Genomic DNA, 27,628 nt, shown 5'->3' with positions numbered 1-27,628 from the left:
GGCCGGCGAGCGAAAGAGGAGCCGGCCGCGCGGGCCGGGAGGGGACGGCCGCTGGAGCCGCCGAGGCCAAGTACGCCTTTCTCTTGCTTCCTTGCGCGCGCGGGACGGCGGGCGGCGCGGGCGGCGGCGGGCCGGGCGGGCCGGACAGCGCGGCCCCGCGCCCCCCCCAGCGCAGGCCGCCGGCGCGTCCGGGGAGCCGAGCGCCCGGGCCGCCGCCGCCGCCGCCTTTGTGCGCGGCCACGATGCAACAAAGCGCGGCGGCCGCCTGGGCCCCCTCCCCTCCGCCCTCCTCCCGCTCCCTCCCGGCCGCCCGCGTCCCGGGCTCGGGGGCGTCGCTGCGGCCGGGGCGCGCAGCCTGGAGTTGGCACGGCCTGCGCGCCCCGCGCCAGCCGGCCTTCCGCGCGCCCTGCCTCACGGAAGGGATTTTTTCCCCCTTTCCTCTGCCCGCCATCTTTTGGAGGGGGAAACCGGGGAGGACGCGGCGGGTGAGGTGCGCGGCGCGTCCCGGGCCGCGTCGTGCGCTCTGGCGCCACTTTCCTTGCTCCCGCCCCGCCTGCCGCGGGTTCGGCCGCCGCCGCCGCGAGGCTCGCGCTGGGGCGGTCGACGCGTCCGGGGCGGGGGGCGAGGCCAGGCCCGAGCCCCGGCCCCGCGTGGCCGCCTAGGAGCCGGCGGCGTGGCTCGGGGGGAGCGCCCACCCAGAGTTCGGGGCCCTTTGCCGACTCTGAGCCCCTTGGCAGGGTCGGTGCAGTCCCGCGGGGGGAGACGCAGTTCCCGTTTTAAAATCAGCCTGCAAAACGCTTAATTCGGACGAGGTCGAGTTGGAGCGGGCGGGCCGGGGGTGCTTCCTCTGTTTCCTATTCAGGGCGGGCACCGGTGTGACAGCAGGGTGCAAGCCCATCGGGGAGAAGTGCGCACCCCAAACCTCCAACGTCCACACTTTCCAGTGGGTTCCCGAGAGTAAAGCTGGGGGCTCGGGGGAGGCGGGTCCTCTCTCCACCGGTTGCTTCTAAGGGGGCAGGGCCGGGTAGAGGCCTGGCGCAGCCTGCGGCCAGGGATAGTTTTGGAGACAAAAGTGGGGGCACTCAACGGGGTCTGCAGGAGGTGCCCCTGGGCAGCCCCGTGGTTTATCTTGTGAGCTCTTTCCCTGGGGCCCAATCCCCGCGTGTGCTGCGACCCTTCTTTCTGGCGGAAAGCTTTCTTCCCAGAAGTTCATAACCGGTGTCCCCGGCCCGTCCCCGTGTTCACGGGGTTACTGACTGCACGTTAAGGGGAGGGGGTGTATCAGTGGGCTAACTGCCTGGCTAGAGGGGCCCCTTCTCTTTAGCGGAGGGACCCCTCCCTGGGGCGACCCGGAGGGAAGTTCTCGCCCTAGTTCTTCCCTTTGCTGTGGGGCTTCTGTTCTGGGTCTCTGGAGCGGCCCCCGGAAAGGCTGAAACCCGGGCAGGGTTGCCTGGTCTGGCCTGCTTGGGAGCGGGGGGGGCACTTTGTGCTTTCGAGGGGGACCCAGAAGAGCTCTGAATCCCTGCAGGGCGAACCCCCTGGAGTTAGGGGCTCAGTCACCACCCCTCCCCCGCAGCCCCAAAGGCGGGCCTCTCGTTTGCAAATAAAGGTCTGTGTTTGCCCTTTACTTTCCTGAGGGCTTGACGTGGGCTGGTGGTTACCGATGCGAGAAGGCTGGGCACGAAGCGGCGTGAGGGACGGAAGGCCACGCCAGGCGAGGTGTATTTCCGCGACCCTTCTCCTGACCTGGGGGCCCCGTTGCTGGGCCCTGGGCGGTTAGAAACCCGCGCCTCTAAGTGGCTCCTCGGCAGCCGCCCTCCACGGGCCGGGAGGAGGGGTTTAAAACGCTTTCGGTGGGGTGGGCGGTTGGCACAGTTGTGACGTTTGTTTTGTTTTTGGGAAGTGGAGTAATTGCTTTTCTTCCGCCGCGGAGGCTCTGGCGTGCCCGGGTCGCCAGCTTTGCGTGGAGGGGTCTGTAAACACACCGTTCCCGCTAGGGTCTCGCGGAGCCCGCAGCCACGGGCGGAAAGTGAAAGTGGGGGGTGTGAACGAGCGCGCGGCCCGGCTCGCCTGCTTCCTGCGCCGTCTTCCTCCAGGTTGGCGCGGCGCCAGCCGACGGTGGCGAGGTGCGCGGCCACTTCCTGGTTCTTGGCGGCCGCGCGCGGGCCGAGGCGCCCCGAGTGGGGTGGGCTGACAGGTCGCGGCCTCAGTGCCCAGCGCCCTGGCTGGCTGGCTCTCTGTCCGCTGCTGGTGGGCTCTGCTCTTGGTGCGAGAGCCGCGTTCCTTCCTGGGTCCGTGGGGAGCTCCCGCTGGGTGAGGAGTGGGGCCCCCCAGGCGCAAAGCCCGCCAAACCGCCCTCCAGCCCAGCCGCAGCTGCGGACGGGCCTGAGGCTGCTCTGCAGGCGTCTTGGTTTGGGGGACGGTTCTGGCCTCAGTGGTTGGGTGGCGGCCGGCCTGGTCCCCCTTGTGTCTCCCTGACCGACAGGCAGATGGGAGCCGGCATCCAGCGGTAGAACCGGGGTGGAAAGCAGGCGCCCTGTGTGCTGCCAACGTGCCTTTGGGGAACTGGGGGGTCTGCTCGGGTGCCCTCCATCCCGCCTGCCTGAAGCTCCCCCCCCCCCCCCCCCGTATTTCCTGCAGGGACAGAAGTTCGGGCCAGAGGTGCGGGTGGCTGCCCAGGCACCCCGGTGGGGGCTGGCGCCTCAAGCCTCTCGGGAGCCCTGTGGTCAGGAAGCCCTGGGATGCCCGTGTCCCCATCCTGGCGCCCATGCTCCTGCCACCAGAAGACCGTGGGACTCTGAGAGGCACGCCACGTTGCGGGTCCTCGATGGGCGGGCGCTTTCGTGCAGGGAGAGGAGACCCGCTGGGGTGCGGAGGCCCTGGGACCGCGCGCCGCCGGGCGCTTGTGCGGTAGAAGGCCTAGCGCTCAGCTGCCTCCTTCTTGGGGCCTTTCTGACCTCGCCTTAGAGCCGGCCTGACAACGTGGGGGGGGCCCCTCCGTCCTTGCCGCAGACCCCTGAAGCGTTGGGACGGCTGTCAAGAGTCCGGGAGGTGTTTTGGAAGGTGCTTTCCTGCTCCCTGGGACGTGGCCCTCGGCGCCCCTCAGCCGGGTGTTCCGCCTGTGAGCTGTGGCGGGAAGCTGGGCTCGGTAGCCGGGGCGGCAGCGACTCCAGAAGCGACGTTGGGGAGGGTGACGGCGGGGCCGCTGCATCGCAGGCCCCGCGCCGTCCTGAGGAGCTGGGGCTTGGGCGTGTCCGTCCTGAGCGTGGTGGCCGGCGCCCCTGGTGCCTGCCCGGTGCCAGGGGCCCGTGAGGGGCTGGGGCCCTGCTGGCTGCGGGCGCCAGATAAGGCACGCACCCCGTCGTGCCCCGCTGCCCTCGCCGCCTCCGGGTGCTCCCACCCAGCCGCCTGCAGGTCTGCGGAGGGGAGACACGGACGCCGGTGTCACTGGTGCTGGGGGGCGGGGGGGGGCCACAGCGAGTAAGGTGTGTGGGAGTCGCTCGGTCAACACCCCAGCCCTGGTGCTGGTCCCTCTCCGGGATTCCGGGCTCCGACCCCTGCCCAGTGGGCAGGGGGACATGGGGACGTGGGCCTGTTACGGGAAGGTGTGGGTGCCTGGGGAGCCTGTCTGAGGGGACCTGAGAGCCCCCGGCTTCCCGAGGGGCTGCCCCGCGCTCACCAGCAGGCTGGCTGGCGTGGGGCTCCTGGGGGCAGCTGGAGGGCGGCAGGGAGCGCAGGGCCACGGCCCTGGACACGGGGGTGGGGCGGTGGCCCTGGGCACCTGGCCTGTCTCCCGCTGCCATGCACCTCGGACCCCTGGCCTCTGTGACGAGGGACAGGCTCGCGCTCGCCCTCTGCGACGCTGGCGGGCCGAGTTCGCGGCGGGGGGGCACCCCTGGGAGGGGGACCCCCGGGCTCGGCCTGGGTGACCGTCCTGGGCTGCGGTTTGCCGCGCGGGCCTCCCAGGTGCTGGCGGTTCGTGACGCGGCTGACGTCGGAGACGCGCCTGTTTCAGGTTTGGCCGTCCGGCGGGAGCGGGGCCGGGGCGCGGCGCCGGCGGGCAGCGCGCAGCACCAGGCGGACCTGGCTGCGGCTTTGTTCTCGGTTGTGCTGGCTCTCCGAGCCCTGGTCCCTGCAAGGCCGGGCCCGCGGGGCCAGGGTCCTGCCCTTCCGGCTCCGGGACGGATCGGGGCGCCCCTCGCTGCCCCGTGAGCTGCGGGGCTGGCTGCTGGCGCGCCCCCAGGGCGCAGAGCGGGCGAGGCGGCAGCTGCGCCAGGAGCGCCTCCGCGGCAGGGGCCTTGGGTCCGTGTGAGGTTGACGTTCTGGCGAGACAGGAAGCCTTCTGAGGTGGGCGCGCTGGGGGTCCTGGTCCCACAGGTGCTGTGGGTGTGGAGTCGCGAGGACGTAGGGGTGTGTCGGAAAGGGCGGCACGGCTGCCAGTCCCCGCGGCCTGGTCCCGTGTCTCGGCACAGCCCTCCACGCGCGGGGGAAGCGCCCCTTGGTCTGGCCCCTGCCCACCTTCGAGGCCTCATCCTCCCCTCTCTGCGCCCCGTGTGGCTGGAAGCCCCTCCGTCCTGCGCCTGGGGACTGGGGCCCCCGCTGCCTGTCGGGGCCCCCCGCTCTCCCCGCGGCCACGCCGAAGCTTGGCGCTCTGGCAGGAGGGCCCATGCAGGCTGCTGAGTTTCTCTGGGTGTTTTTTCATACGGGTTCTCACGTTTGGTGGGCCGGGGCTCGTGGGGCAGGTGTGGGGTGCACGCAGGTCCTGCTGTGGGCCCTGGTTGGGGCCGCCTTGCTGTGGCGGGGGCCCTTCGGGGGACGGCGCGGTGGCACCGCTTCCTGCCCAGCAGGGTGTGCTCCCCGGGCCCTCGCCTGCCTGTCTGCCCTCCCCCAGGGCTCCCCGCATGGCCGCGCGGGGCCCCGCCCTGGCCCCACGGGAGGCGGCAGTTGGCTCCGTCTGTCACTGAAGCCGCCCTGCTCCCCCCGGATCCTGTTTCCTGAGGCTCCAGGGCAGCCGCTGGGGCCTGGGAGCCCGGCGGCCACCGGAGGCCGCAGGCCGGCCCGTCCTGCAGCCTCAGCTCCTCGTCCCAGCAGGGTGGTTGAGAGGCTGGCAGTGGCCGGGGTCTGGCGTGGGATGACAGCCTTGTGAAGCCTCTCTGTAACTGGGTCACCTTGTGCCCCTTCCCCTGTGGGCCTCCACCTGGGAACTGGGGCTCCCATGACACCTCCCGCGCCGGGACGGGGCACAAGGTGTCGGAGCGAGAGTGACGCAGCGGGTGCCCCCATCCGCAGGGGTGCAGAGCGCGAGCCCCCCGGGCGCCCACGTTTGGAGGCCACGCTTGCCACCCCGGCTGGTGGTGTGGCAGGAGGGCCGGTGTGGCTGCCGCCGGATTTTCCGGGTGTTCTTATAGTGGCACTGGCCTGGGGTCCCACCTGCCACCCGTTAGTCCAGAACAGGGAGGGGCCCCCTGGGCTGAGCGAGGCAGTGGGCTGGCTTTCGGTGTTAGGGTCCGGCCCCAGCACCCCTGAAGGGAGGAGGCAGGTCCCAGAGTTCAGGGACCTGGGGAGGGGTGGGGAGACGCGCCTCCGGGCCAGCCCCGCCTCCCAGCCCGGATACTGGCCACCTCACCTGGCCTTGCGCGTGTGGGCGGGGCGGCCGGGGGTCGTGGGGCGCCTCCCTGCGGGCTGGCCGCTCCTGCGTCGCGCGTGTGATGGGGGCGGGGGGCTGATCCACGCACCCCCTCCCTGCCAGCCCTCGGGGCCCTTCCTTGGGGATCGCGCCAGAACCCCAGATCTGGGATTTTTGGCTTGATTGTTCGAGGGCTTTGTGGTTTGTCTGAGTTTCCGCTCTGGGTGGTTTCGGATCCTCTCGTGTGGAAGGCGGGTTGTCTGACTTTCACCAGATTTGCAGGTGCTGCTCCTGTCCTTGGCGGGGTCCCGGGAAGTGGGGGCGCTTCTCGGAGCCTCAGCATCCCTCGCAGGGCCTGGCCCCTCCCTGGCCTGGGCCCCTCCCGGCTGTCCCCGAGGGCGCCCCGCTTCCCGGTGCTGGGCTGGGCCTGGCCCGGGCCGGGCTGCGCCTCCTCAGAGCCCCGCCGCCCGCTGTGGCCGTGACTGGGAGGGGGTGCGGGGTGGGGGCACTGGCCACACCAGGGGAGTGTTGTCTGGATAAGTGGCTTTCGGGGGTGAAGTGGCCGCCGCAGCTGTGCGGTGAGCGGGGCGCAGATTCTGAAGCTGCCCTGCCGCGTTCCGGGCTGCAGGCCTCCGGCCTGGCCGGCGTGGGGGGCCGCGGGGGCCCCTCTACCCCTGTGTGTCGGCCCCCAGGCGACACCCCCCACCCACCTGGGGGCACGCGGGGTCAGGGGCAGACTTGCGGCTGGTGAGCCTGTGTGTTGTATCTGGGCTGAAGGCGCCAGGCGCCCCTTGCTGGCCCTCAGTGTTGCCCGCGGTTTGGCTCAGACCTGGGGTTACAGGAGGGGCGCCTCCTGGTGTCCTTGTGGGCTGGCGGCAGCAGGGCCATCCTGTCCTTGCGCTGCCTGTGTCCTCTCGCCCTGGCTTACCCGTGGTGCTGGGGTTGGGCTGGGGGGTGCAGGACCCTGACCTCAGGGCCCACGTGGGTGCCTCGCCCTCAGCAGGGGTGCAGACCTTGCGGGCCGGGCCCACCACCCCGCGTGTTGCATGGTGCTTCCTCCCCTGTCGGCTCTGCCGGGCCCCGCCCTCCGGGAGGCGTGGGCCAGAGGTGGTGGGCCGAGCCGGGGCCTGGGAGAGTCACAGGGCGCAAGGCGCGCAGATGAGGCCTGGCGGGTGGCGTGGGCCCTGCGTCAAAGGCAGAGGCTGTGCCTGAGGCCCTGGGCGGAGACCTCGGCCACTCTGGGGGTCACTCCAGGGCGGTTGACCGCGCTGGTGTTCAGGCCTCCACGTCCCTTTGCCTGTCTGTCACCAGCTTTCACGTCGGTGCTGGACCCCGTGGCGGGTCAGCCGCCCGTCCAAGTTTTAATTTCTTTCTGGAAGCTGCACTTCCCTTCCCGGCCTTGGAATGTGGCCTTGATCCCTCACCCGGACTGGGGCGGCCGAGGGGACAGCTGCTCTGCCTGGGGGCGGCGCGCCCTGGCCTGCTGCTGACAGGCGGGCTCTGCGGGGTCCCTGCATGGCCGGGCGCAGGCGTGGGGCGGCCCCTCTGAGGGGAGGTGCCCTCGGGTCTCCCTTGGGGAACACGCTTGGGGAGGCGAAGTGGGAGAGAGGAGGCGGCCTGGGGCTGCTTGCACGGTGGGCGGGGCCTGGGGGCGCGTCACCACCCTCTGTGCCGGTGGGGATCCCCCGGTCAGCCTGCCAGTCTCCTTTGCTCCTGTTTTTAAAGAACTTACTTATTTTCATATAGAGGGGAAGAGAGAGAGAGAGAGAGAGAGAGAGAAACATCGACGGGCGAGAGAAATAGCTGATCATTGCCTCTCGCACGCCCCCAGCTGGGGCCTGGCCCTGCAGCCTAGGCCCGCGCCCGGACTGGGAATCAAACCGGTGACTTTTCCCTTTGCGGGACGGTGCCCGACCCACGGAGCCACGCCGGGCAGGGCAGGGCAGGTCTCCTTTGCTCTTGTCCACACCTATGGTGTCGCTTCCTGTCTGGTGTAGTGCCCAGGGGACAGGCAAGGCCAGGCTTCTGATGGGTCCACCTTGGCCTGGTCCCTGTCTGAAGGGGTGACGCTGTGTGCGCTCCAGCACGAACCATGTGGCCTCTCTGCTCTGTTCACCGACCCAGAGGGGACAGGGCGGAGGTGGCCTGTGCAGTTTTATGGCCAGGGAGCCCTTTTAGCCTCCTTCTCTCCCGGGGTGGCGAACCAGGGACGTTTCCTTGCTGGCCGCTCTGGCGGGGTTGTGGGGGGGGGTCCTAGCACCTGGGATGGAAGGGGCTGTGGGCCCCCCCAACCTCTTATAGCCTGGCTGCCCTTCACCCTGCTGAGCTGGGGCTGGGGACAAAGAACAAGCTGGGAGGGAACTGTGAGAGGCGGGAGGTGGCTCTGCCACCCTGGCGGGGGGCACGTATTTGCAGGGCTCTGAGGCTGTGGGGCCATCGTCGCTTCAGCAGAGGTGTGGGGTGGCGTCCACCTTTGCAGAAGAGGGGAGCCCCCATTGCCCGTGCAGGCCCCGAGGCCCAGGGGTGCCCATCTTCCAGACCCATGCCAGGCGGTCCCTCTGAGCCTCGCAGACCCGGTCGTGTTGGTTCCCACCCGCTGAAGTGAAGCTGGGGGCAGGGAGCACTTCTGGCCGCAGTGGGGGGGCTCCCAGTGGCCTGCAGTGACCGCTGGCATCCAGGAGCGTGCGCGGGGCCAGGCCCGGAGCTCAGGGCTCGCGGTCTGTCTATTGGGACCACCCCTCCCCCCTGTCCGTCCCCCCCCCCCGTCTCCCACCTGCAGTGCCTGGAGGGCGCCAGGCGCTGCTCCTGGGCACCTGCCCCGGCACCGGGCTACGTCTTGCAGCTGTGGCTGGCCCTGGCTTCCTGCTCCGCCACAGGTTGGGGGAAGCTAAGGGCCAGGCCAGGCGTGTCCCTGCAGAGAGACATGCTTGTCTGTCCTCGAGCCCCCTGTCCCCAGGTCGTTTGCAGCCCCTGGCTGCCTCCTGCCCGTCCCCTGGCCCCCAGGCCATGGAGCAGCACCAGGTGCCGGCCGCCACCTCCCCACTGGGCGCGGGCGACCGGCAGTCGGCCGGTGCAGGTCTTGCCCCGTGTCTGGCGCCGGCCTGTGCACTATTTGTCTGACTCCGATCTTAGAGCCTCGTGGGGGGCAGGGCTGGGATGGGCACCTGGAGCAGCAGCCCCGAGAAACCGGGGGTTCTGGCAGGGCCTGCGAGGCCCCTGCAGGCGGCGGCGTTGGAGCAGAGCGGCCCGAAGGGGACAAGGGCGTGAGACCGCATGGGGCACTGCTATCGCAGCGGCCGGGATGGGGAGGTGAGTCACTGGCCACACTGGGCCCTGCTGGTCAGGGCAGGAGGGCACTTTGATGCTGAGCGACAGAGCCACGCGAGGGTCTTGAGTGGGGAGGGCAGACCCCCAAGGGGTTTCATGGAGATCCCAGCAGGAGGTGGCGGTGCTCAGACCAGACGCGGTCAGACTCTGGCCGAGTTGGCATTTGCCGACTTGCTGGACGAGGGCGCAGGGCAGCGAGGTGTTGCTGACCAGGTCTGTGCTGGGCTCAGTGGCTTTCTGGTGGTGAAGACCCAGCCTTGTGAGCACCAAGCGACACGGCCAACGTCCCTGCGGAGCCACCAGCCTGGGGCTGTGACATTGTGCTGACCTGGCCACTGGCCAGGGCTGGTGGGACCCAGGCCCATGAGAGGCGCCGGCTCACCGCAGGAGGGCGTGGGGGGCGGGGCGGCGCTCCCCAGGGGACAGACTGGGCGCCGGGGTGGGTGTTCGGGTTCCCCCAGGGGATCGGTGCGCAGGGCAGGCTTGCTTGGTGGGTGCGATGTGCCCGAGGGCTTGTTTGAGCCCCTTTCGCTCTGGGCTGCAGTGAGGAGACAGGGGGGTGCTCGTCAGTGTTTCACAACCAGCGCCCTGGGGCACAGACTTGATGGTGGCGCCGACGCCACTGCCGCACAGCACAGGCCACCAGGGGCGCTGACCGGCTCGGGAAATTATCCAGGTGGCGCCGATCTGCGTCTGCAAGTTGTGGCTGGTCGTCCCGGAAGCCGCCTGGCCCCTCACGTGGTGCCGCGGCCACCGGCCTTGACCCTCCTGAATGTAGTGACGAACGTAGTGACGACCACGAAAAGCTAAAATGCGCAGCCTATGCAGATGCCTCTGGCGTCGGCTCCACGCGCAACCCGTATCCACCGGGCCTGCAGGCGGGAGGGAGAACTGGTTCTCATCGTGGAGATGTGGGGGCGTCTTGTCCGTTCTCGCGCTGCGCGGCGCCTCGCCGGGCTCCATGGGTCCCCCGATGCCACCCGAGGCGACCGCGCTGCTTCCTGCGCCGCGCGCCAAGAGCGTCGGGAGGGCCGTGACCAGGGGAGGTTTGCCCCGCCCTCACCCCACCCCCGCCCTGCCAATCACTGGGCGCGCTGGCGCATCCCCGCCTTTCCCATTGGCTGCGGACCAGCGACGTCACAGCCTGGCTGGCGTCATAGACCCGCAGTCGTTCTAGGGTCTCGTGGTTGCGGCAGAACCTGGCTCGCCTCGTGGTGGGCAGCCGCGCTCTGGAGGGCTCTGCCGGCCGGGCTCGGCGCTGTCGGGGCCCACGTTGTTGCTCTCTAGCTGCGACGTTCCCTAAACAGCCGCCACAGCCGAGGACAGTGTCGCGCGAGCGCAGGCGGACGGTCGGCGGGCAGTGAGCCGCGTCGGGCGCCGGGCCCGGGGCCCCGCGCCCTGCCTGGGCGGCAGCCGCTTTCCCACCCTCGAGCTTCCTCGCCTGCCCAGGTGGCAGGCGCTCGTGTGATCGCCTGTCCCCCGTGTCTCCCTGCCCCGCAGCTTGACAGCGGCAGAGAGTGGTGGTGTGGCAGGTGAGGACTGGCTGGGCCAAGGCAGGCGGCTCCGCCGTGAGGACACGGGAGTGCGGGCTGGGCGGTGTGGGGTGGGGGGGGGCGGCGGGGCCTGGGTGACCGTCTTTCCTCTCCTGCCCTCTCCGCAGGCGCTGCGTGGTGGGGCCCGGAAACGGGATGTCGCGCCTCTGCGGGCGGCACAGAGGAAGCGAGGGCCTCCCTGCGCCGCTGCTGTGACGGCCAGTGAGCGAGCCGCCGGAGGATGTCCGCCACGACGACGGCCACCCCCCCGGGGATGCCGGCGGCCCCGGGCCCCGTGAACCCGCCCCCGCCGGAGGTCTCCAACCCCGCCAAGCCCGGCCGCAAGACCAACCAGCTGCAGTACATGCAGAACGTGGTGGTGAAGACGCTCTGGAAGCACCAGTTCGCCTGGCCCTTCTACCAGCCCGTGGACGCCATTAAGCTGAACCTGCCCGTGAGTGCGGGCGCCCTGACTCCTGGGAGGGCTGCCCTGCCGGCCGTCGCAGAGGCGGTGTCTGAGCTGTGGGCGGTGCCGGAGGGCCAGGCACAGCCCGAGCCTGTGGCGCGGGAATGGCTCGGAACCGCGGCGCCCAGGCAGGGGCTGCCCAGGGCTCTTCGAGGGGGGGCAGGGCGGTGCTGGCCTGCGGGTGCCGGAAGAACCCCCCCTCCCCCGCCCAGCCTTGTGTGCTCTCTGTGCCCCTGACGCCCCCTGCAGAGGTCAGGTGCGTTCTGGGGGGCCACCCCGGCTGGCGCTCAGTGGCTTATCAGTGGACCGTGCTAGAGAACCCCAAGTGTTGCAAGCTGTTAGCCCTTGGTAGTGGGGCTCTGGATCGAGCTGAGCCCCCGCTGCCCACGGGCCCTGGAGAGAGGTTTGGCTTCCGGCCGGGACTGGGCCCTGTCTCCAACGTGTAACCCGGCGCCAGCGCCCAGCTCCTTGCCTCTCTAAGGCCCAGCCCCCTCATGGGGCCCGCGGCGGCCCCTCCCGCCCCCACCCTGCCCTCGGGGCAGCCCCAGCCTCGGGCCCGCCCTGTCCCCAGCTTCTCCTGGAAGGCCAGGCCGCTGCTGCTCTGCCACCGCCCTGGGGCTCAGGGAGTAATGCCTCTGCGAATCTCTCCCCAGGATTATCATAAAATAATCAAGAGCCCGATGGACATGGGGACGATTAAGAAGAGGCTAGAGAACAATTATTACTGGAGTGCGAGTGAATGTATGCAGGACTTCAACACCATGTTTACAAATTGTTATATTTATAACAAGGTAAGAAGATGCGGGTGCCGTGGGCCCAGAAGACCCCTGCAAGCCGCCAGCCAGCCCAGGGCTGGCCCGGGGGCGGCTCGGTCGGGCTCCGTGTGCCATGTCCCCGTCCCCGCGCGCGATCCCCGCACGCGGGTCCTCCAAGAGCCATGGCCTCCTGTGGGCCAGGTCCCCAGTGGAGGAAGTGAGAGCATTTTCAGAAGAAAGTGACACAGGCCAAACCCTTGGAAACGTCCACATCCATGGCCGTGGGTGGTGTGGCTCAGTGGGGTGGGTGTCGTCCCACAAACCAAAGGGTTGCGGGTTCGATTCCTGGTCGGGGCGCCCACCTGGGCTGCAGCTTCGGTCCCGCTCAGGGCGCGTATGGATGGCAGCCGACCAGTGTTTCTTACGTTGGTGTTTCTCTCTCTCTCTCTTTCTCCGTTTCTCTCTCTAAAATCAAAAATTAAAATAAAAACTTAAGACACCCATACCTTGGACCTAGAAACCGTCCCTGTAGAGATAATGACAAGAGTCACTGCAGGCTGGCTCAGGTGGAAAGTTCCGAACCTTTCCCCTGCACAGCAGCTGGAGATGGCTGAACGCATTGTGATACCCACACGCAGCCATCCCAAGTGACGTGGCGCACCCCACAGCAAGGGGAAGTGTCCACGGAGGGCTTTCAGGGCGAGGAGCACACACCGGGGCTCCCTGGGGCACCCCCCCACATGCCCCTGCTGGGTGTGGGGTCTTTGTTTTAAGTGACATGGTAAAGGTGGATACCCGGGGCGCAGAGTGGAAGGCTCTCGTTCTGTCCCGTGGTAGGGAAGGGTGGTTTTCGGCCTCCGCGGTCTCCTGAGTCTTTTAAGGAAGCGTTTTCTCGAGCTAAGCCAGCTGTGTCTTCTGCAAGCGCCTGGCTCCTTCCGCAGCGTGTAACCTGCACTCTCCCGTGTCTTCAGCCCACAGACGACATAGTGCTAATGGCCCAAGCCTTAGAGAAAATTTTTCTGCAGAAAGTGGCCCAGATGCCCCAGGAGGAAGTTGAATTATTACCCCCCGCTCCAAAGGGCAAAGGCCGGAAGCCGGCTGCGGGAACCCAGAGTGCAGGTACAACAGGGGGTGGCTGTGGTCCTTCTGAGCTGCCGCCGCTGGCGGAGGCCGCGGTTCCTGGTGCAGGCCGTCGGGGCGGCCGTGAGGTGCCCCCCGGGAGCCGGGTCTCGGCTGCGGCCACGCGGGGTCTGGGGCGCGGTGGCCCCGGGTGGTCCCTCAGGCCTTCCGGGGGAGGCACGGTCCGGCCGTGTCCCCGCGCCGCTCCTGCGGCCCTGCTCTGAGCACGCCCCTCCTGGGGGCCTGGACGGAGGTCACGGGTGACCCACTTGTCCCCTGCCTGAGACCTGGCCGCTTTGGCCCTTGTGTTCTCCGTGGCAGGAGAGGGCTGTGTCACCTGCGGGGGAGCGTGGTGGGGGTGAGGTTAGCACGGGCGGCCCTGCGCCGCGGACGGAGGGCGCGCCGGGAGCGGCCCAGCCCGCGAGGGGCCGGGCCGGTGGCCAGCGCTGCTGATGTGCCGGTCTGCAGGCGGGGACTCGGGGTGGGCGAGCAGCTCCGTCCGGGTCGCTCAGCCGGTCACCGATGGGCCCGAGTTCACCTCGGTTTCTCGGGCGCAGGCCTGGCTCTCACCGTCCAGGCTGTGCGGCTTGCGCGAGCCCCTCCTGCAGACTTGGGTCCTGGCCAGAGGCGGGGGGCCTTGTGTCGGTGTGGTGGGCTCCGTGGAGGCGGCTTGAATGCTGGGCTGGCAGTCTCGGGAAGCGGGCTCTTCCGGCATCTGGACGCTTCGGAGGGGATGGTCCCAGAAGCTTCCAGAAGTGCTGCGTTTCCTCTGTCTGCCGAGCGAGCCTGGTCTGTTCAGCCTCCTTTCCTTGTCCTCAAGGTGCGCAGCAAGTGGCGGCCATGCCCTCTGTTTCCCCGGCGACCCCCTTCCAGAACGTCCCCCCTGCTGTCTCCCAGACGCCCGTCATTGCTGCCACCCCTGTGCCAACTATCACCGCAAACGTCACGTCGGTCCCGGTGCCCCCGGCTGCCGCCCCACCTCCTCCCGTGACACCGGTAGTCCCGGTGGTCCCTCCCACGCCGCCCGTCGTCAAGGTGAGCGGCCCCGGGGCTTGCGGTTGGCCTGGGTCCTAGCAGTGGTCGGGGTCCCGGCTTCGGGCAGGCATGGGGCAGGCCGGAGGGGGAGGGGCTGAGCCACCTGTCCCTGGCCGCGCGCCGCCTGTCGGGTGTCTGGGGCGCGTGACTTGGGAGTGATTCTTGCCGCGCTTTGCCTGGGGGGCTGGGCCGCCGTTGCTGACGCAGATGAGGAGACCGAGGCTCAGGGACCCGCGGGTCACACAGCTGGTGAGGGCAGGCTGCTCTCGGCCCCGCTTCTCGGCCCGAAACCCTGGCCTCTGCAGAGCGGCCCAGGTGGGGAAGGTAGTAAGAGCAGTGTGGGCGGGGTCCCCCCCACCCACTCGCGGGCGTTTCCGGCCATCGGCCTGGGGAGGGCAGTGGCCTGGCCGTGTCCTGTCCGTGTGTGGCCCCCTCCCGCCGTCTTGTGCCCTGTTGGCCTGAGCACCTGCATGTGCGTCTCCCGCTTGCCAGTCCCGGCCGGCCGGGGCTCCCGCGGGCTGCTCCCTGCCAGGTCTGGGCTGGCGAGGACACCGTTCCCGCGCGGCTCTGAGCAGGCCCCGTGCAGCCCCTGATGCGCCATCTTCTCCAATTTGACCCTCACAGCGACCCTCTGGGGCAGGCAGTGTTCCCCCATCTTACAGATGAGGAAGCAGGCGCTCAGAGGGGTTTATGGCTTCCCAAAGGTAACATGCCGCCTCCGCTGCTCCCCTCCCCCGGCCTTCACTGCCTGCACTTGCCGGAGGCGCCGGCCAGGCCGCGCCACAGTGCCTGGCTGTCTCGGGAGCATGCCGTTTGCCGTGGCCAGACAAGCCCCCGGGCCTCTGCGGCGCGCTTGGCCCCCGGGGGTGCCCGTGAAGCATTATGGGAGGCGGCCTGGTGGCGCCTAGACAGCAGGGCCCTGCGGGCGCCTGTGGCTCTGAGGGGCCCCGCTGCTTGCCGGGGCCGAGGCACTCGTGCCGGCTGAGCTGGTTTGGGGACGCTGAGCCTGGGCTCTGGAACCCGGGAGCGGCGCCCCAGGGCCTCATTGTCAGCCCCCAGGCCTGGGGAGGCCTGCGGGCCCGTCCGCCCGCCCTGACCTCCAGTCCGCCCACTCGCTGGGCACGCCCCCTGGGAGTGTCTGCCCTGGGCACACCCACTGAAGGCTCCGGGGGCGTTTAGTTTCCGTTTCTCCCCTGGCAGAGGCTCCCACTGCCTTTGGGGTCCAGTCCAGACCTGCCCCTTGCTCCGCCCTGCAGTCCTGGTCCCGAGCCTGCTGTTTCTGCCTGTGTCCTATCTCGCCCCCACCCAGCACGCCTCCCCCGCTCCTGCTCCAGACAGTTGTCCTTGGAGCACAGTTGTCAGGCTTGTGTGGGAGCTTCCCTCTGTCTCTGCCGTCCCCGAGCCCGAGTCCCGCTTGGTGGCATCTGGTCATGGTGCCCGCTCATCCTGAGTCCGGAGCCCCCGGCGCGGCGCGGGTGCTGGTTAGGTGCGGTGAACTGCATACTGCACCCCGGCTTGGGTGTGGGGACCGCGGACCGCGGAGCCATGGGGCAAAGGCAAAGGGCAGCTCGGGGTAGATTCCAAGTCTGTCCTCACCACTACCAGCTGTGTGACCTGGGCCGGCGACGTGGCCCCTCTGAGCCTCCGTCCCCCATTGCGCGGGGGCAGCTGGGAGGACGGCCGCGGCCGAGCTAGGCTCGGCCTTGCTCGGGGCGTGGCGGGTAGTCGGGGCTCCGCAGGCGCAGCAGTGGGCGTGGCCCTGGCACTCACGGGTTTTGCTGTCACAGAAAAAGGGCGTGAAGCGGAAAGCGGACACGACCACGCCCACGACGTCCGCCATCACCGCCAGCCGGAGCGAGTCGCCCCTGCCGCTGTCGGACCCCAAACAGGCCAAGGTCGTGGCGCGGAGGGAGAGCGGGGGCCGGCCCATCAAGCCGCCCAAGAAGGACCTGGAGGACGGGGAGGTGCCCCAGCACGCGGGCAAGAAGGGCAAACTGTCGGAGCACCTGCGGCACTGCGACAGCATCCTCAAGGAGCTGCTGTCCAAGAAGCACGCGGCCTACGCCTGGCCCTTCTACAAGCCGGTGGACGCCGAGGCCCTGGAGCTGCACGACTACCACGACATCATCAAGCACCCGATGGACCTCAGCACCGTCAAGGTCCGCGGGCGGGCGCTGGGCTCGGGCCCCCTTTCCTGGCGCTGCCCGCGTCCTGAGGGCGTGTCCTGGGGCTGGTGCCTCGGGCGGGTCTGGGCGGTTGGTGGCTCCCCGGGCCAGCCCCGCCTGGGCACCGGGGGTGTTCTGCACACTTGTCCCTGAATGTGCGGCGGCGGCGCCACCCCCTCCCTTGGCCCCGGTGGTGTCATGTCTTCGGGGGGCCGTCCCGCCCCCGTTCCTCATCTGGAGGTTCCTGTCCTGTCAGGCCCTCCTGCCGCCTTCCGTGGAGCGGCAGTGGGGAGCGCAGGGCGGGGAGGGACTTGGTGTCCCCGCTGCGGTCAGGCGGCCTGGGCGGGCCTCCGTCTGGCCTTCTGGGCCGGCGGCGGGGCGGCTTCCTCGCCTGCTTCCCTGGACGGGGTCAGCGCTGCCCCTGCTGGGGGCCTGGCGACAGCAGCTGCTCCTGTCCGGGCCGCGGTCCCCCGTGTGGGTGAAGTGCGGGGAGCGGGCCCCGTCACAGTTCGGGCAGAGCAGAGGCAGGTGGGCGGGGGGCCCCACCTCGTCTGCCGCTGACCCTCTGGCCAGTCCCAATTCTTGGGAGTGAGTGGTTTAGTTTTTTCTGAGTTCGCCTCCAGCCCTGGTCAGCTCTCTCAGGGCAGGTTTTGACCGTGGGGGCAGCGGGAGCGTGGGCTGCGGGGCCCTGGCTCGGGGCTGACAGCTGTCGGCTGGCCCTCAGCTCCTGTCTCACTGCCCTGCCAGGCCCACGTCCCCTCGAGACAGGACTTGGCCTGGACCTGGGGAGCAAGGGGACGCAGGGACGGGGCCTCCGAAAAAGGGGAGTGTTCTCGCACTCCTGCCCTTGGCCCCGGGGGGCGGGGGGCGGGCCTGAGGGTGCTGCCGTGCAGGGCGCCCTCTTGAAGCCTTAAGCCGCGCCTGCGGGGGAGGGGCGTCCCTCCGCTAGGAATGTCCCCGCACCTTTATTAGCTTTCTTTCTGTCCTTAGCCGCCACCTGCAGTGTCCGTAGCTGGCGGCGCGTCTGTCTCATGTCCCCCGCTCTCCCCGCTGGGGCAGCCCGGTGCCTCTGCGAGGGGCGAGGGGCTGGCTGGCAGCCCCTGGGTTTTCATGGGGGGAAAAACAAACTTTTGGAGAATCCAGTGGACCCCTGGAGCCGGCGGAGTGCTTTCCCGGAAGCTCCTCTTCCCCTGGAGCCCCTCCCCTCGGGGACCTTGGCATGTGACAGGTGACCCTGGAGCCGAGCTGGAAGCTTTGGGAAAAGAAGGGGTGAAGTGGTGGCCGGGCTGCAGGAGCCAGACTTCCTGTTGAGCGCTGTTCCCCCCGGGGCATCCCGACCACCCCCCCCTTGCAGGCCTCTGCCCCGTCCTGCCTGCTCCCTGGGCTCCTGGGCCACAGGTCTCGGGGGCTGGCGGCGCCGTGCGGGGGTCTGCGTCCGAGCGCGCAGGGTCGGCTGGGACGGGGGTGCCGGGCAGTGCCCCTCACGCCCTGGCCCTTCTGTGTTACAGAAAAAGATGGACAGCCGCGAGTACCCGGACGCACAGGGCTTTGCAGCCGACATCCGGTTAATGTTCTCCAACTGCTACAAGTACAACCCGCCAGACCACGAGGTGGTGGCCATGGCCCGGAAGCTGCAGGTAACCTGAGGTGCTCTCAGGGGGCGGGGCCTGCGGAGCACAGGTGGGATCGGCAGTCCCGGGTTGGGCCCTGGGAGAGACAGGCATCTCTGGAGGCCAGGTGCGGGGGGGGGGGGGGGGCCCTTATCTACGCAGCCCTTTTGTCCTGATGGCCCTCGGGGACTTGGTGACAAACGGGCCCCGCCCCTCTGCCTTCTGGGAGCTGCAGCTCCCGGCTGGGGTGGGCAGCGAGCAGGACGTTCCTCCAAACGCTGGGGGAGGGGTCGCCAGTGGCTGCTTTCCAGCAGCCTCACCGACTGCGGGGTCCGGCACGGCCCGGTGCAGGGGTTGTGCTGCAAGCCCGTCAGGAAGGGGGCTCCCGGCGACAGTGACCGCTGAAGCCGGCGCTCAGCTGTTTGGCCGCAGAGGCCAAGAACCCGCACGAGCGACATCTGTGCGGTGATCGGGCCGGGTGTGTGCACCGGGCAGGCCAGGTTGTCCCTGGGAGCATCTGTGCGCCTCCGGGGACGTCAACAGCCTTGGAGAGAAGCCTCGGGCCAGGGCCCAGAGTGGGCGGCTCTGGGAGCCGGGGCCGCGCCCAAGGGGTCGCAGCTTGTGGGCGCAAACCCAGGTGGATTTGGCCACAGACGGGGCAAAGAGGAGTCTCCCCACGCGGCCTCCTGGTCGCTCCTCCCCGTCGGACGGTGACCAGGGAGGGGATCTTCACTGACAGTGCTCCTGGGGCCCGGGTCCTGCTGGGTGGGGCCCTCGGCAGGCCTCCTGAGACCAGTCCTGATAGGACCTTTGCCTTTTAAAGGGGGGCGTCCGGACCGGACCGGCGCTGCAGTGCTGCTGCAGAGCGAAGGCGTGGGGGCCGGGGCCCACAGTGCGCTGGAGTGCCAGGGACAGCGCTCCCGCTGCGCGGCTCCAGGGGGCCGCCCCCGGGGCCTCGGACAGGCCGGCGGGAGGCATGCGTGGTTGCTGGGGGGGCCGGCAGGCCACGTCCCTGGCGGCTGGCCGCGTCTGAGGCTGTTGGCCCCGCGCCCTCTGCCTAGAGAGGGAGGAGTCCAGCCTGGCCGCTGCCTCGCAGGGCCTGACCTGCGCAGCCTCCCTGTGGGTCTGAGGGCATCTTGGGCAGCCGGGGGCCCTTCTGAGGGGCTGCTCCGGGGGCGTTCGGGACCTCAGGCGGCCTCTGCTCTTCCACAGGACGTGTTTGAGATGCGGTTTGCCAAGATGCCGGACGAGCCGGCAGAGGTACCCACGGTGCCCGCCCCCGCAGCCCCGGCGGTGAGCAAGGGCACGGAGAGCAGCCGCAGCAGCGAGGAGAGCTCCTCGGACTCGGGCAGCTCGGACTCGGAGGAGGAGCGGGCCACCAGGCTGGCGGAGCTGCAGGAGCAGGTGAGCGCCCCCGCCCCCGCTTGTGAGGGGCCCTCTTGGCGGGGCCTGGGGGCCTCTGCTGCCCCGGAAGGGCCTGGCGGGGAGGCCGTGGCAGGGGCAACCGTGTGGCCCAGCAGCCTGAGGCGCAGCGCGGCCTCCCTGGGCACGCGGCTGTCCCGCCCCGGCCCTGCCGCCGAGGCTCCCTCCAGCGTGCGGCGTTTGCGGTGAACTGAGTGACGCCTGGCGGCCAGCCCATGCTGGGGCTTCCGGCGGGGACAGGAGAGAGCAGAGTGGACTTGGACCTGGACCTCGTTAGACGTGACCCTGTCAGAAGGAGGCTTCGGTGCAGGGGCCGCACCGGCCGGAGGCCTGTCGGCCCACCCGCCCACCCGCCGGGCCTGGGGCACAGTCGGCCCTCACGCCACCGGGCACCGTCTGCACTGGGGCGCGCCGGCCTCTAGACCTGCTGTTCGGTCGTCTGCTTTGTGCCACCGGTTAAGCCTGTGTTCCCTTCGTCTGAGAAATAAAACTAACGAGAAAAATGGCGCGTGCCCCGGGCTGAGTGTTTATTTCGCCAGGCTGGTCTTACCGCTGTCCGAGCCGCCTGTGACCAGGCACCTTCCCTGCCACTTCCCTGGGGGCCAGCAGCCACAGAGGGCAGTGGGGGCGCGGCACAGTCCTGGGCCTGTCGCAGGGTCCCCGAGGCGCCCTGCGGCCCCCCTCAGCCGCCCGCTCTCTTCCAGCTGAAGGCCGTGCACGAGCAGCTGGCCGCCCTGTCTCAGGCCCCCGTGAACAAGCCAAAGAGGAAGAAGGAGAAGAAGGAGAAGGAGAAGAGGAAGAAGGACAAGGACAAGGACAAGGAGCGGCACAAGGCCAGGTCCGAGGATGAGAAGAAGGCCAAGGCTGCCCCGCCCACCAAGCAGGCCCAGCAGAAGAAGGCGCCCACCAAGAAGGCCAACAGCACAACCGCGGCCAGCAGGTGGGCCCTGGCCAGCCCAGCGCCACGCGCCACGGGGGCTCCGGGGGCCGGGGGCCGACCCCCGGGCAGCAGGGCAGGGGGCCCATGGTCCTTGCCCGCCACCTGGAAAGGCGGCTGGGAGCGAGGCGGCCGTGGGGGGCGCCGCTGAGCTCTCCATGGGGCTGGCCTCTGTGCCAGGCCCTGGACCGGCCCCGCTGTCTGGCGGAGACCTTGTATCTTAAGGTTTTGGGGACACTTTTCCTCACGTGGGCTCAGGAGATTAATTTGAGGACATTGGGCTTGGTCACGTGGGCTCTTGGCACTTCACTCCCGCCAGCCTGGTAGGTAGAGGGTGGCTGTGGCACAGGTCAGTTCCGCAGTCCGTCCCCCGTGACCAGACGCGGCCACAAACCAGCAAGGCCGACGGTGGGCAGAGCGGGGTGGGGAAGTCGCCCCAGGTCCCGGGCGCCTGTCAAGGCTGCCCCAGGGGTGGGGTGGGTGCACAGGGGCCAACTCGTCCCCAGAGGGCAGGGCGTGGTTCCGAGAACCGGCAGGCAGCGCCCGGTCGGCGCCCTGGAGACCAGCAGACATGCCCCTTGCGGGGATTCGGGCGAGTGGGCGCCCGAGGTGGGGAGAGGGTGGGCTGAGGTGGCTGAGGTTGGCTGGCTTTGTGGGTGTGTTTGCATTTTGTCCTCTGAGCAAATGAAGGGGGTCGTGGCATGTTTGAAAGGGGTCAGATCCTGGCCTGTTGGCGGGAGCGAGTGGGAGAAAGGCCGCACTTCTGGAGGTGACTGTGGTCCAGCAGGCGGCGGGGGCGGGGGCTCGGAGAGCGTGTGGGCGGCAGGAGGCCCGGGGCGGGGGGGCGCCCCGGCCGTGGGGGAGGCGCAGGCCAGAGGGCAGGCGGTGGCAAAGGCCAGGGCTGTTGCCCCCTCGTTCTCTCCTTCCTGGAAGGGGAGGGGAGTCAGGGTTTCTTGCGCTGTCTCTGTCCAGGCTTGGTGTTGGGGTGGCACCGCCCCTCCTTGTCCCACCCTGGGGCAGGTGTTCGGGGCTGGTGTTAGCTCTTGCACACTTGGGGCCTCCCCGCTGGGACAGCCTGGGCCTGGAGCCTAATCGTTGGAAGATGTTAACCGCGAATTCAGTTCTCTTCTCGGAGGGAGGGTAAGTCAGGCAGCGAGTTTGTTCTTGGGTGAGTTTGGGGCGTCCATGCCCTCTGAAAGCGTTTCACCGGAGGTGCGGGAGGCACGAGCAGAGGCGTGTGCACGCCGCCCTCCGACCGTCTTCACGTTGCAGGGCCTGGGCTGGCTGTCCATGCTCGTTCCTGACACCGGTCAGTTGTGTCTTTTTCCTGGTGAGTTTGGACAGAGATGGATCAGTTTTGCTGCTTGCTCTGATGTCACTTGGTTTTCTCTGCACTTTTTCCCTTTCTCCTCTTATTTCTACTGTTTCCTGTTACTGGCTTTGGAATTAAGCTGCTCTCCTTTCTCTGGCTGCTTCAAGGAGCAGCGCAGGCCCATTCAGAGACCTTCTTTTGTAGTTAACGCTGCGCAGCTCTGCCTGCGCACAGCGTAGGCCAGGGGCTGCGCGCCCAGGGCCTTGGGTTCGCCTTGGGTTCAGAACCGTCGCTCGTTCCCCTTCGGGCTTTCCTTTTGACCGTGGGCCCCTAAGCAGTGTGTTGTCTAATTCCGAAATATCTGCGGATTTTTTTAGAAACGTTTCAGTTACGGGTTTCGGCAAGCAGCGCTTTCACGTTTGTTAGGATTTACTTTACGGCCCGGGGTGCGGCGTAATGCCGGCTGGGGGCAGCCTCCCACAGACGGGAGCCTGCGGGTCAGCCTGGCTTGGTAGCGGGTCGTGGGGTCTTCTCTGTTGCTGATTTACCTGTCTTACTAGTTACCGAGAGGAAATTGCTGAGTTCTCCGGCTGCCCTTGGGCCTCCCCGCCCTCCCTTCAGTCCTGCTGGTTTTTGCTTCACGTATTTGGAAGCTGGGTGTTTAGATGCACACACATGTCAGGTGTGACATCCTCTGGGTCATCTGAATCCTTTGTCATTACGCAGGTGTCCCTCTTTTTCCTGGAACGGTCCCTCTTTGAGGTCTGCTTTGTCTGAAATGAATTGACTGCAGCTTCCTTTTGACGGGCATTTGCGTGGTTGATTTCTTTCCCCTCTTTCGTAGCCTCTTTCTGTCTTTTTTAAGGTTTACTTACTTTTAGAGAGAAGAGACAGAGAGAAGCGTCCCTGTGTGGCTGCCTCTCGCATGCCCCTCACTGGGGACCTGTCCCGCAGCCCAGGCCTGGGCTCTGACCGGGAACCGAGCCGGCGACCTTTGGTTCGCAGGCCGGCGCTCAGTCCGCGGAGCCGCACGAGCCGGGGCCTGCCGTTACATTTAAAGCGGGGTTTGTGTAGATAGCATCCAAGTTGGGTCTTGTTTCTCACTCAACCTGCTCATCTCTTTCTTCTCATTGGTGTTTCCGGACCATCTGTATTTAATGGAATGACCGACCTGCTTGGATTTTGGTTCACCAGTTTGTTGTACCCTGTCTGTCCCTCTGTTTTTGATTTTTCTGTCCCTCTGCCTGCTGCCTTGTGGATGACAGAGACCGGTTTTGACCTTTTGAGTCTGAGACGCCCATGGGGGCACGGTGGGCAGTTGCTTCTTCACTGAGGCCTGGGAACCGCCCGGCCAGGGGCATCCTCGGCTCTTACCTGGGGGCAGGGTCTGCCATGTGCTGCCTGGTAGGAGGTCCTGGTCCTGGAGAGGAACGCCCCGGGGAACTGGATGGGGCGGCGGCCCTGGGCCCCGGGGCTGCGTGGGGGCGGGGCCAGGGGCCCAGGGGTCCGCGCCGCGACGCGGTTCGCCTTCTGCCTCAGACAGCCGAAGAAGGGCGGCAAGCAGGCCTCGGCCTCCTACGACTCGGACGAGGAGGAGGAGGGCCTGCCCATGAGCTACGACGAGAAGCGCCAGCTGAGCCTGGACATCAACCGGCTGCCCGGGGAGAAGCTGGGCCGCGTGGTGCACATCATCCAGTCGCGGGAGCCCTCGCTCCGGGACTCCAACCCCGACGAGATCGAGATCGACTTCGAGACCCTGAAACCCACCACCCTGCGGGAGCTCGAGAGATACGTCAAGTCCTGTTTGCAGAAGAAGCAGAGGAAGCCGTTCTGTGAGTCGTCGCCTGGGGCTTGGCGCCCGCAGTCCCCCCTGCCCTCCAGGGGGGGGCCAGGCAGTCCCTTGCCCCGGTCCCCCCTGTCTGTGCTCGGCTGGGAACTGCGTGCGGGGCCGAGGCCCAGCCCCACCCCAGCCAGGTGGGCAGCCCGGACCCCTGCTTGGCCACAAGCCCCCACTCACTCGAGTGCACTTACGGTCTTCGCCCCCCCTTTCCTGAGTCTGTGGGGCCCCTGCTGGGGTAACCAGCTCCCTTTTGCCTGGGGTCGACAGTCCAGAAGCCTCCTGGGAGGGACATGGCGCTGGCCCGGGCTCACCGGCTGGGAACCAGGGCCCCGGGGAGCGAGAGGAAGGGCAGGTCTGAGGCAGCCGCGAGGTAGCAGGAGGACAGGGCGGCTGAGACCCCCCCAGGACCCCGGAGCCTGTGTGTGGCCCCCCGGGGGCAAGGGGTCCTCCCCTGCTCTGAGGGGGCAGCTGCTTTCTCCTGGGGGCAGTGGTTTGTGATCCTCTGCAGTCCCCCCTGGCCTCAGGTGGTGGACTGGGTCCCCGGCGGCGGCTGGGCACTGCTCTGGCATGGCAACACGGAGAACCCTGAGTTGGACGGTCGGGGCTTCACGCCAGGCCCTGCGTTTCCACGGGCGTGTCACCGAGCCACACGGGGCCTGACCGCGCTTGTGTCTCGGGGGTTTTGTGGGAGAGAGGCCCGGCTGCATGTGCACCGGTGCGGGGCCTGCCGGCAGCCCTGGGGGCCAGGCGGGGGTTGAGAAGGCCCAGGAAGCGGGCGGGAGGGGGTGGCAGCGCGGGGGAGGCCAGCTGCGTGCCACTCCTCCGCCCTCCGTCTCAGCTCCTCCTCCCTCCACAGCGGCGAGCGGGAAGAAGCAGGCAGCCAAGTCAAAGGAGGAGTTAGCTCAGGAAAAGAAGAAGGAGCTGGAGAAGAGGCTGCAGGACGTCAGCGGGCAGCTGAGCAACAGGAAGCCTGCCAAGAAAGGTACTCGCCTGCGGCGGCCTCGCGGCAGCACCGCGCAGCCCCCCTGTCCAGAGGGGGCAGGGCCGGGCAGGGCCGTGGGCGGCAGACCCAGGCCGGCGTCAGGGGCCGCCCCGCGCCCCGGGACCCCAGTTTCCTGGTCTGTAAACCGGGGGCAGAAGCCCAGCCCGCGGGGAGGGTGAGCCGGTGGGCGCCACGTTCCCCGGCGAGGGCTCCTGGGAAGGCCCGGATGTGTTGTTTGGGGGCTGGACCCCGAGCTCGGGGGACGTCAGGCCGACCCCCAGGCCCCTGCAGCGAGCTCCCTGGCTGCCCCCCAGTTGTGGCGCGGGCTCCCAGCCTGTGACCCCACGTCCCCGCAGGGGCGGCTCTGCGCGCCAGCCCAGGCCAGTGCTGCGTGCGCTGCAGGTCTGTCTTCCGGGCAGCCGGTTTGCCTGCCGCCGTTCTCTGGGCCCCGGGAGGGGCGGCGGGGAGGGGTGGGGGTGGTCAGCTCCCATGATTGTGTGTCAGCTGGCGCTGCGGCCCTGCCAGGCCCTGCTGCCTAGTGCCGACTGCGCGCCGCTCTGCCTGTGCCCTGAAGGCTGGGGGCTCCCCTCCGGTCAGCCCCCGGGAGGGCGGGGCGGGGGGGGGGGTGGCCCGTCGCTGCTGCCTGCTGCCACCTGACAACAGGGTGTCTCCGTGTGTTCCTGGGTGGGGATGCTCAGCCCCCACCCTCTTCCCATCAGCTCCTCCTAGTGGATTGCCTTCGTTTTTTCCATCTCCCGTGCATTAGATGGGTGTCCAGGAGCTCCGGTCAGTTCTGACACCATCTGCTCAGGGTTAGCGGCCCCCCCCCCCCCGCCCCCACAAGAGCACCCGCGCCTCGGGTCTGGGGCAAGTCCGGTGCTGCCCATGGGTTCCCACGCTCCCGCCTCAGTTCAGGCGGGAGCCAGAGCTGCGCAGGAGAGCCCGTTGCTTGCTGTTAGGGTCGTACTGAAAAGGCTGACCAGGAACCGTGGCCCTGGCTAAGAGGGGCCCATGTCCGCGGCGGACCGAGAGCTGCCCCGCCCACCCGGCCGGCGCCTGCGCGTGCGCCCGCCTCCCAAGGGCTTGCTCTTCCGGCACCAGCGGCCTCCTGTGGCTGCCTGGGGGCCCCAGCCTGGCCATTCATTAGCATAAAGTCAGGTGTGGACCATAGGAGCTGCTTATAAATAACAGGCATTCTTCCCCACCCCCGGAAATTTCGGGGGTCTGAGGAGCTGCTGCCAGGGCCCACAACAGACCCCAAATAGATGCCTTCCAATGAGACAGACCCGAAGTAGACGCCTTCGCGTACCGCGGTCCCATAACGCGTCAGTCCACTTAGATTTATGGTGTTCAGGTTTATTAAGTGAGCGGGCCAAGGAGTGGGTGGGTAGGGGGCGAGGCGGGCGGGGCGGCGGGGCCTGCGGGGAGTGAGTGGGCGGGGAGTGAGTGGGCGGGGCTGGCAGGTGGGTGGAGCCAGGGGAAAGGCGGGCGCGAGCGCGCCCCTCACCTCCGCGTCTCCCCCAGAGAAATCGGGTGCGGCGCCCCCCGGAGGGCCTTCCCGGCTCAGCAGCAGCAGCTCCTCCGAGTCCGGGAGCAGCACCTCCAGCGGATCGAGCTCGGACAGCAGTGACTCGGAGTGAAGTTGGGCTCGGCCGGCGCTCAGCCCCGCGGCGCCGCGCGCTCGTGCCCGCCCGCCCGCCCACCCGCCGGCCTCCGCAGTGTTCCCTCCCGGATAATATACTACTACTTTTGTTCATGGTGTGCAGGTTTCTTTTTAATCCAGTGTTACGGTATCTTCCCGTTTTGCTTTAATAGGTCAGAGGTCTTTTGTCGTGTGTACACTAGACTTTACGAGCAGGTGTGAGTCTGCATAAAGTCTTTCCTTCGCCACTGAATCCGATCGCTTGGAGGTGACAACTCCAGACGCTAACCTGGTAACCGTAGGAAACCGCGGAAGATGTCCTCGAACGCGCCTGCAAACCCCTTTCCTTAGGCCCAGCCCGGTCCGCAAAGAACGATTTCAAAGGCCCCTTCTCCAGGGCGGCTTTGTGTTGGGGAGCCGGTGCCTTCCCAAGCCGGCGGCGGTGGCGGCGGCCTCCCTTGAGCCCTGGGCTCCGACCCTGCCGTCCGAGGGCACCTCCTCCGGGGCCGAGGACCGCGCACCCGCGGAGCTGCCCGGCCGGGCGGGCGGGCGCGCGGACAGGTGCAGGTGCCTCTGACCTTTGCGGTCCAGAGCTCCCAGCGGGAGCGCAGTGGCTGCGTGTGCAGCGGGCAGGTTTCCAGACACTGAAACTTTTACCTCAACTTAAAAAAAAAAAAAAAGGATTAAAAAAAAAGGAGACTTTTTTTGTAAGGTTCAGCAATTTTCTACGAAAGTCCAGCCCCGTGTGTGTGTCCCCACCTCGTCGTTAGCGCTGCCGCGGCCGCACACTCCGGAACCATTTTCCCAAGTCCATGTATATATGAATACTTTATTTATTAACACCATTGGTCATTTTTTTTAAAAAAAAAAAAGAAAGAAAAGAAAAACAGAACAAAAGAAATGCATTAAAAACATGGCCGAGATGCAGGCCTCCCGCGAGGGTGGCAGGAGAGCCGCGGTCCGTTCCCCCCCCCCCCCCCCCCCCCCCCCCCGGTGCTAACCTCCCGACCCGCCGGTGCTCAGTCCCGCCCGTGCTCCCGCCGGGCGCTGGGGCTCCGTCGTCGTCCCGTGCGTGTGCGTGTGTGCGTGGGTGCGTGGGTGACGTGTGGAGACCTGCAGGCATAGACAACTTCCCGCTGCAGCACGCTGTTCATTGGGTTTGTTTAGTTGTTTTGTATTCTCGTCTCTCTCTCTAGGGCTGTTTTCAAAGAAACCGATTTAGGGAACCCCAGTTATATAATATAAACTTTGTAACCTGAGAGGAAAAAAATGTATAGTAAATCTAAGTCTTGATTTTTAACTTTCTATTGTAAAAAAAAATATTAATAATATACAGAGTTTAACAGAAGGTTATGTTTTGGTTTTGTTTTTTCCAGAGGCTAAACCACATGGCCTTTGAGTGCAGGGAGGCCCCCTCCCCGCTGCCTGCCCAGCCCCCCGGCCGCGGCTGGGGTGCCCGGTCCCCTCCCCGCCGCCCCGTGCAGTCTTCCAGCCACCAGCGGGGCCTGGCCAGGCGCGCTTGGCACGTCCCTCCCCCGGGGCGAAGGGCCTCTGGCCCCAGGAAGGTCCCTCGCTGAGGACCACACAGGGCCCCCGCCCAAGCGTTTTCCGTTGAGCACCGAAATGGCCGGATCAGGGCGCTTCCCGGCCCGCCCTGTGGCTCCTTGCGGAGTGGGCGCCGACCTGGCCTTGGGTCCGGCGGCGAGTGCCTCCCACACTCCTGGCTGGTTAGGGGAGCTAGTCAGCAGCATCCTGATAGGTGGCGATTTTTAAAAAAGTCCTGAGGCCGACTCAGATCGCACCGACCCCCAGGGCTGCGGGTGCCTGGTGGAGACGGCTGTGGTGAGGGCGTGGGTGG

At 68.0% G+C, this 27,628-nt stretch overlaps 1 protein-coding gene across 2 annotated transcripts; it reads left to right on the top strand.

Annotated features, from left to right (window-relative positions):
- On the top strand, nt 1-25,781 carry BRD3 (bromodomain containing 3). Of its 2 annotated transcripts, none has more exons than XM_054584140.1 (12): nt 1-70; nt 10,614-10,939; nt 11,605-11,742; nt 12,732-12,825; nt 13,646-13,860; nt 15,648-16,019; nt 17,534-17,662; nt 18,848-19,039; nt 19,762-19,997; nt 22,846-23,138; nt 24,003-24,128; nt 25,653-25,781. In XM_054584140.1, exons 2-12 carry the CDS (start codon nt 10,727-10,729, stop codon nt 25,766-25,768), a joined length of 2,124 nt encoding a protein of 707 aa, XP_054440115.1. In that variant the 5' UTR covers nt 1-70; nt 10,614-10,726; the 3' UTR covers nt 25,769-25,781. The 2 variants fall into 2 exon arrangements, with proteins under 2 accessions (XP_054440115.1, XP_054440114.1); XM_054584139.1 differs by having other exon boundaries at nt 12,678-12,825.
- The last annotated feature ends 1,847 nt before the right edge of the window (nt 25,782-27,628 follow it).

The sequence above is a fragment of the Pteronotus mesoamericanus genome, unplaced genomic scaffold, assembly GCF_021234165.1.
Source record: "Pteronotus mesoamericanus isolate MK-2021 breed Mesoamerican mustached bat unplaced genomic scaffold, CSHL_Meso_final contig_78, whole genome shotgun sequence".
Lineage (NCBI taxonomy): Eukaryota > Metazoa > Chordata > Mammalia > Chiroptera > Mormoopidae > Pteronotus > Pteronotus mesoamericanus.
Note: the sequence above shows the minus strand (reverse complement) of the source record. Positions and strands in the feature narration are given on the sequence as shown.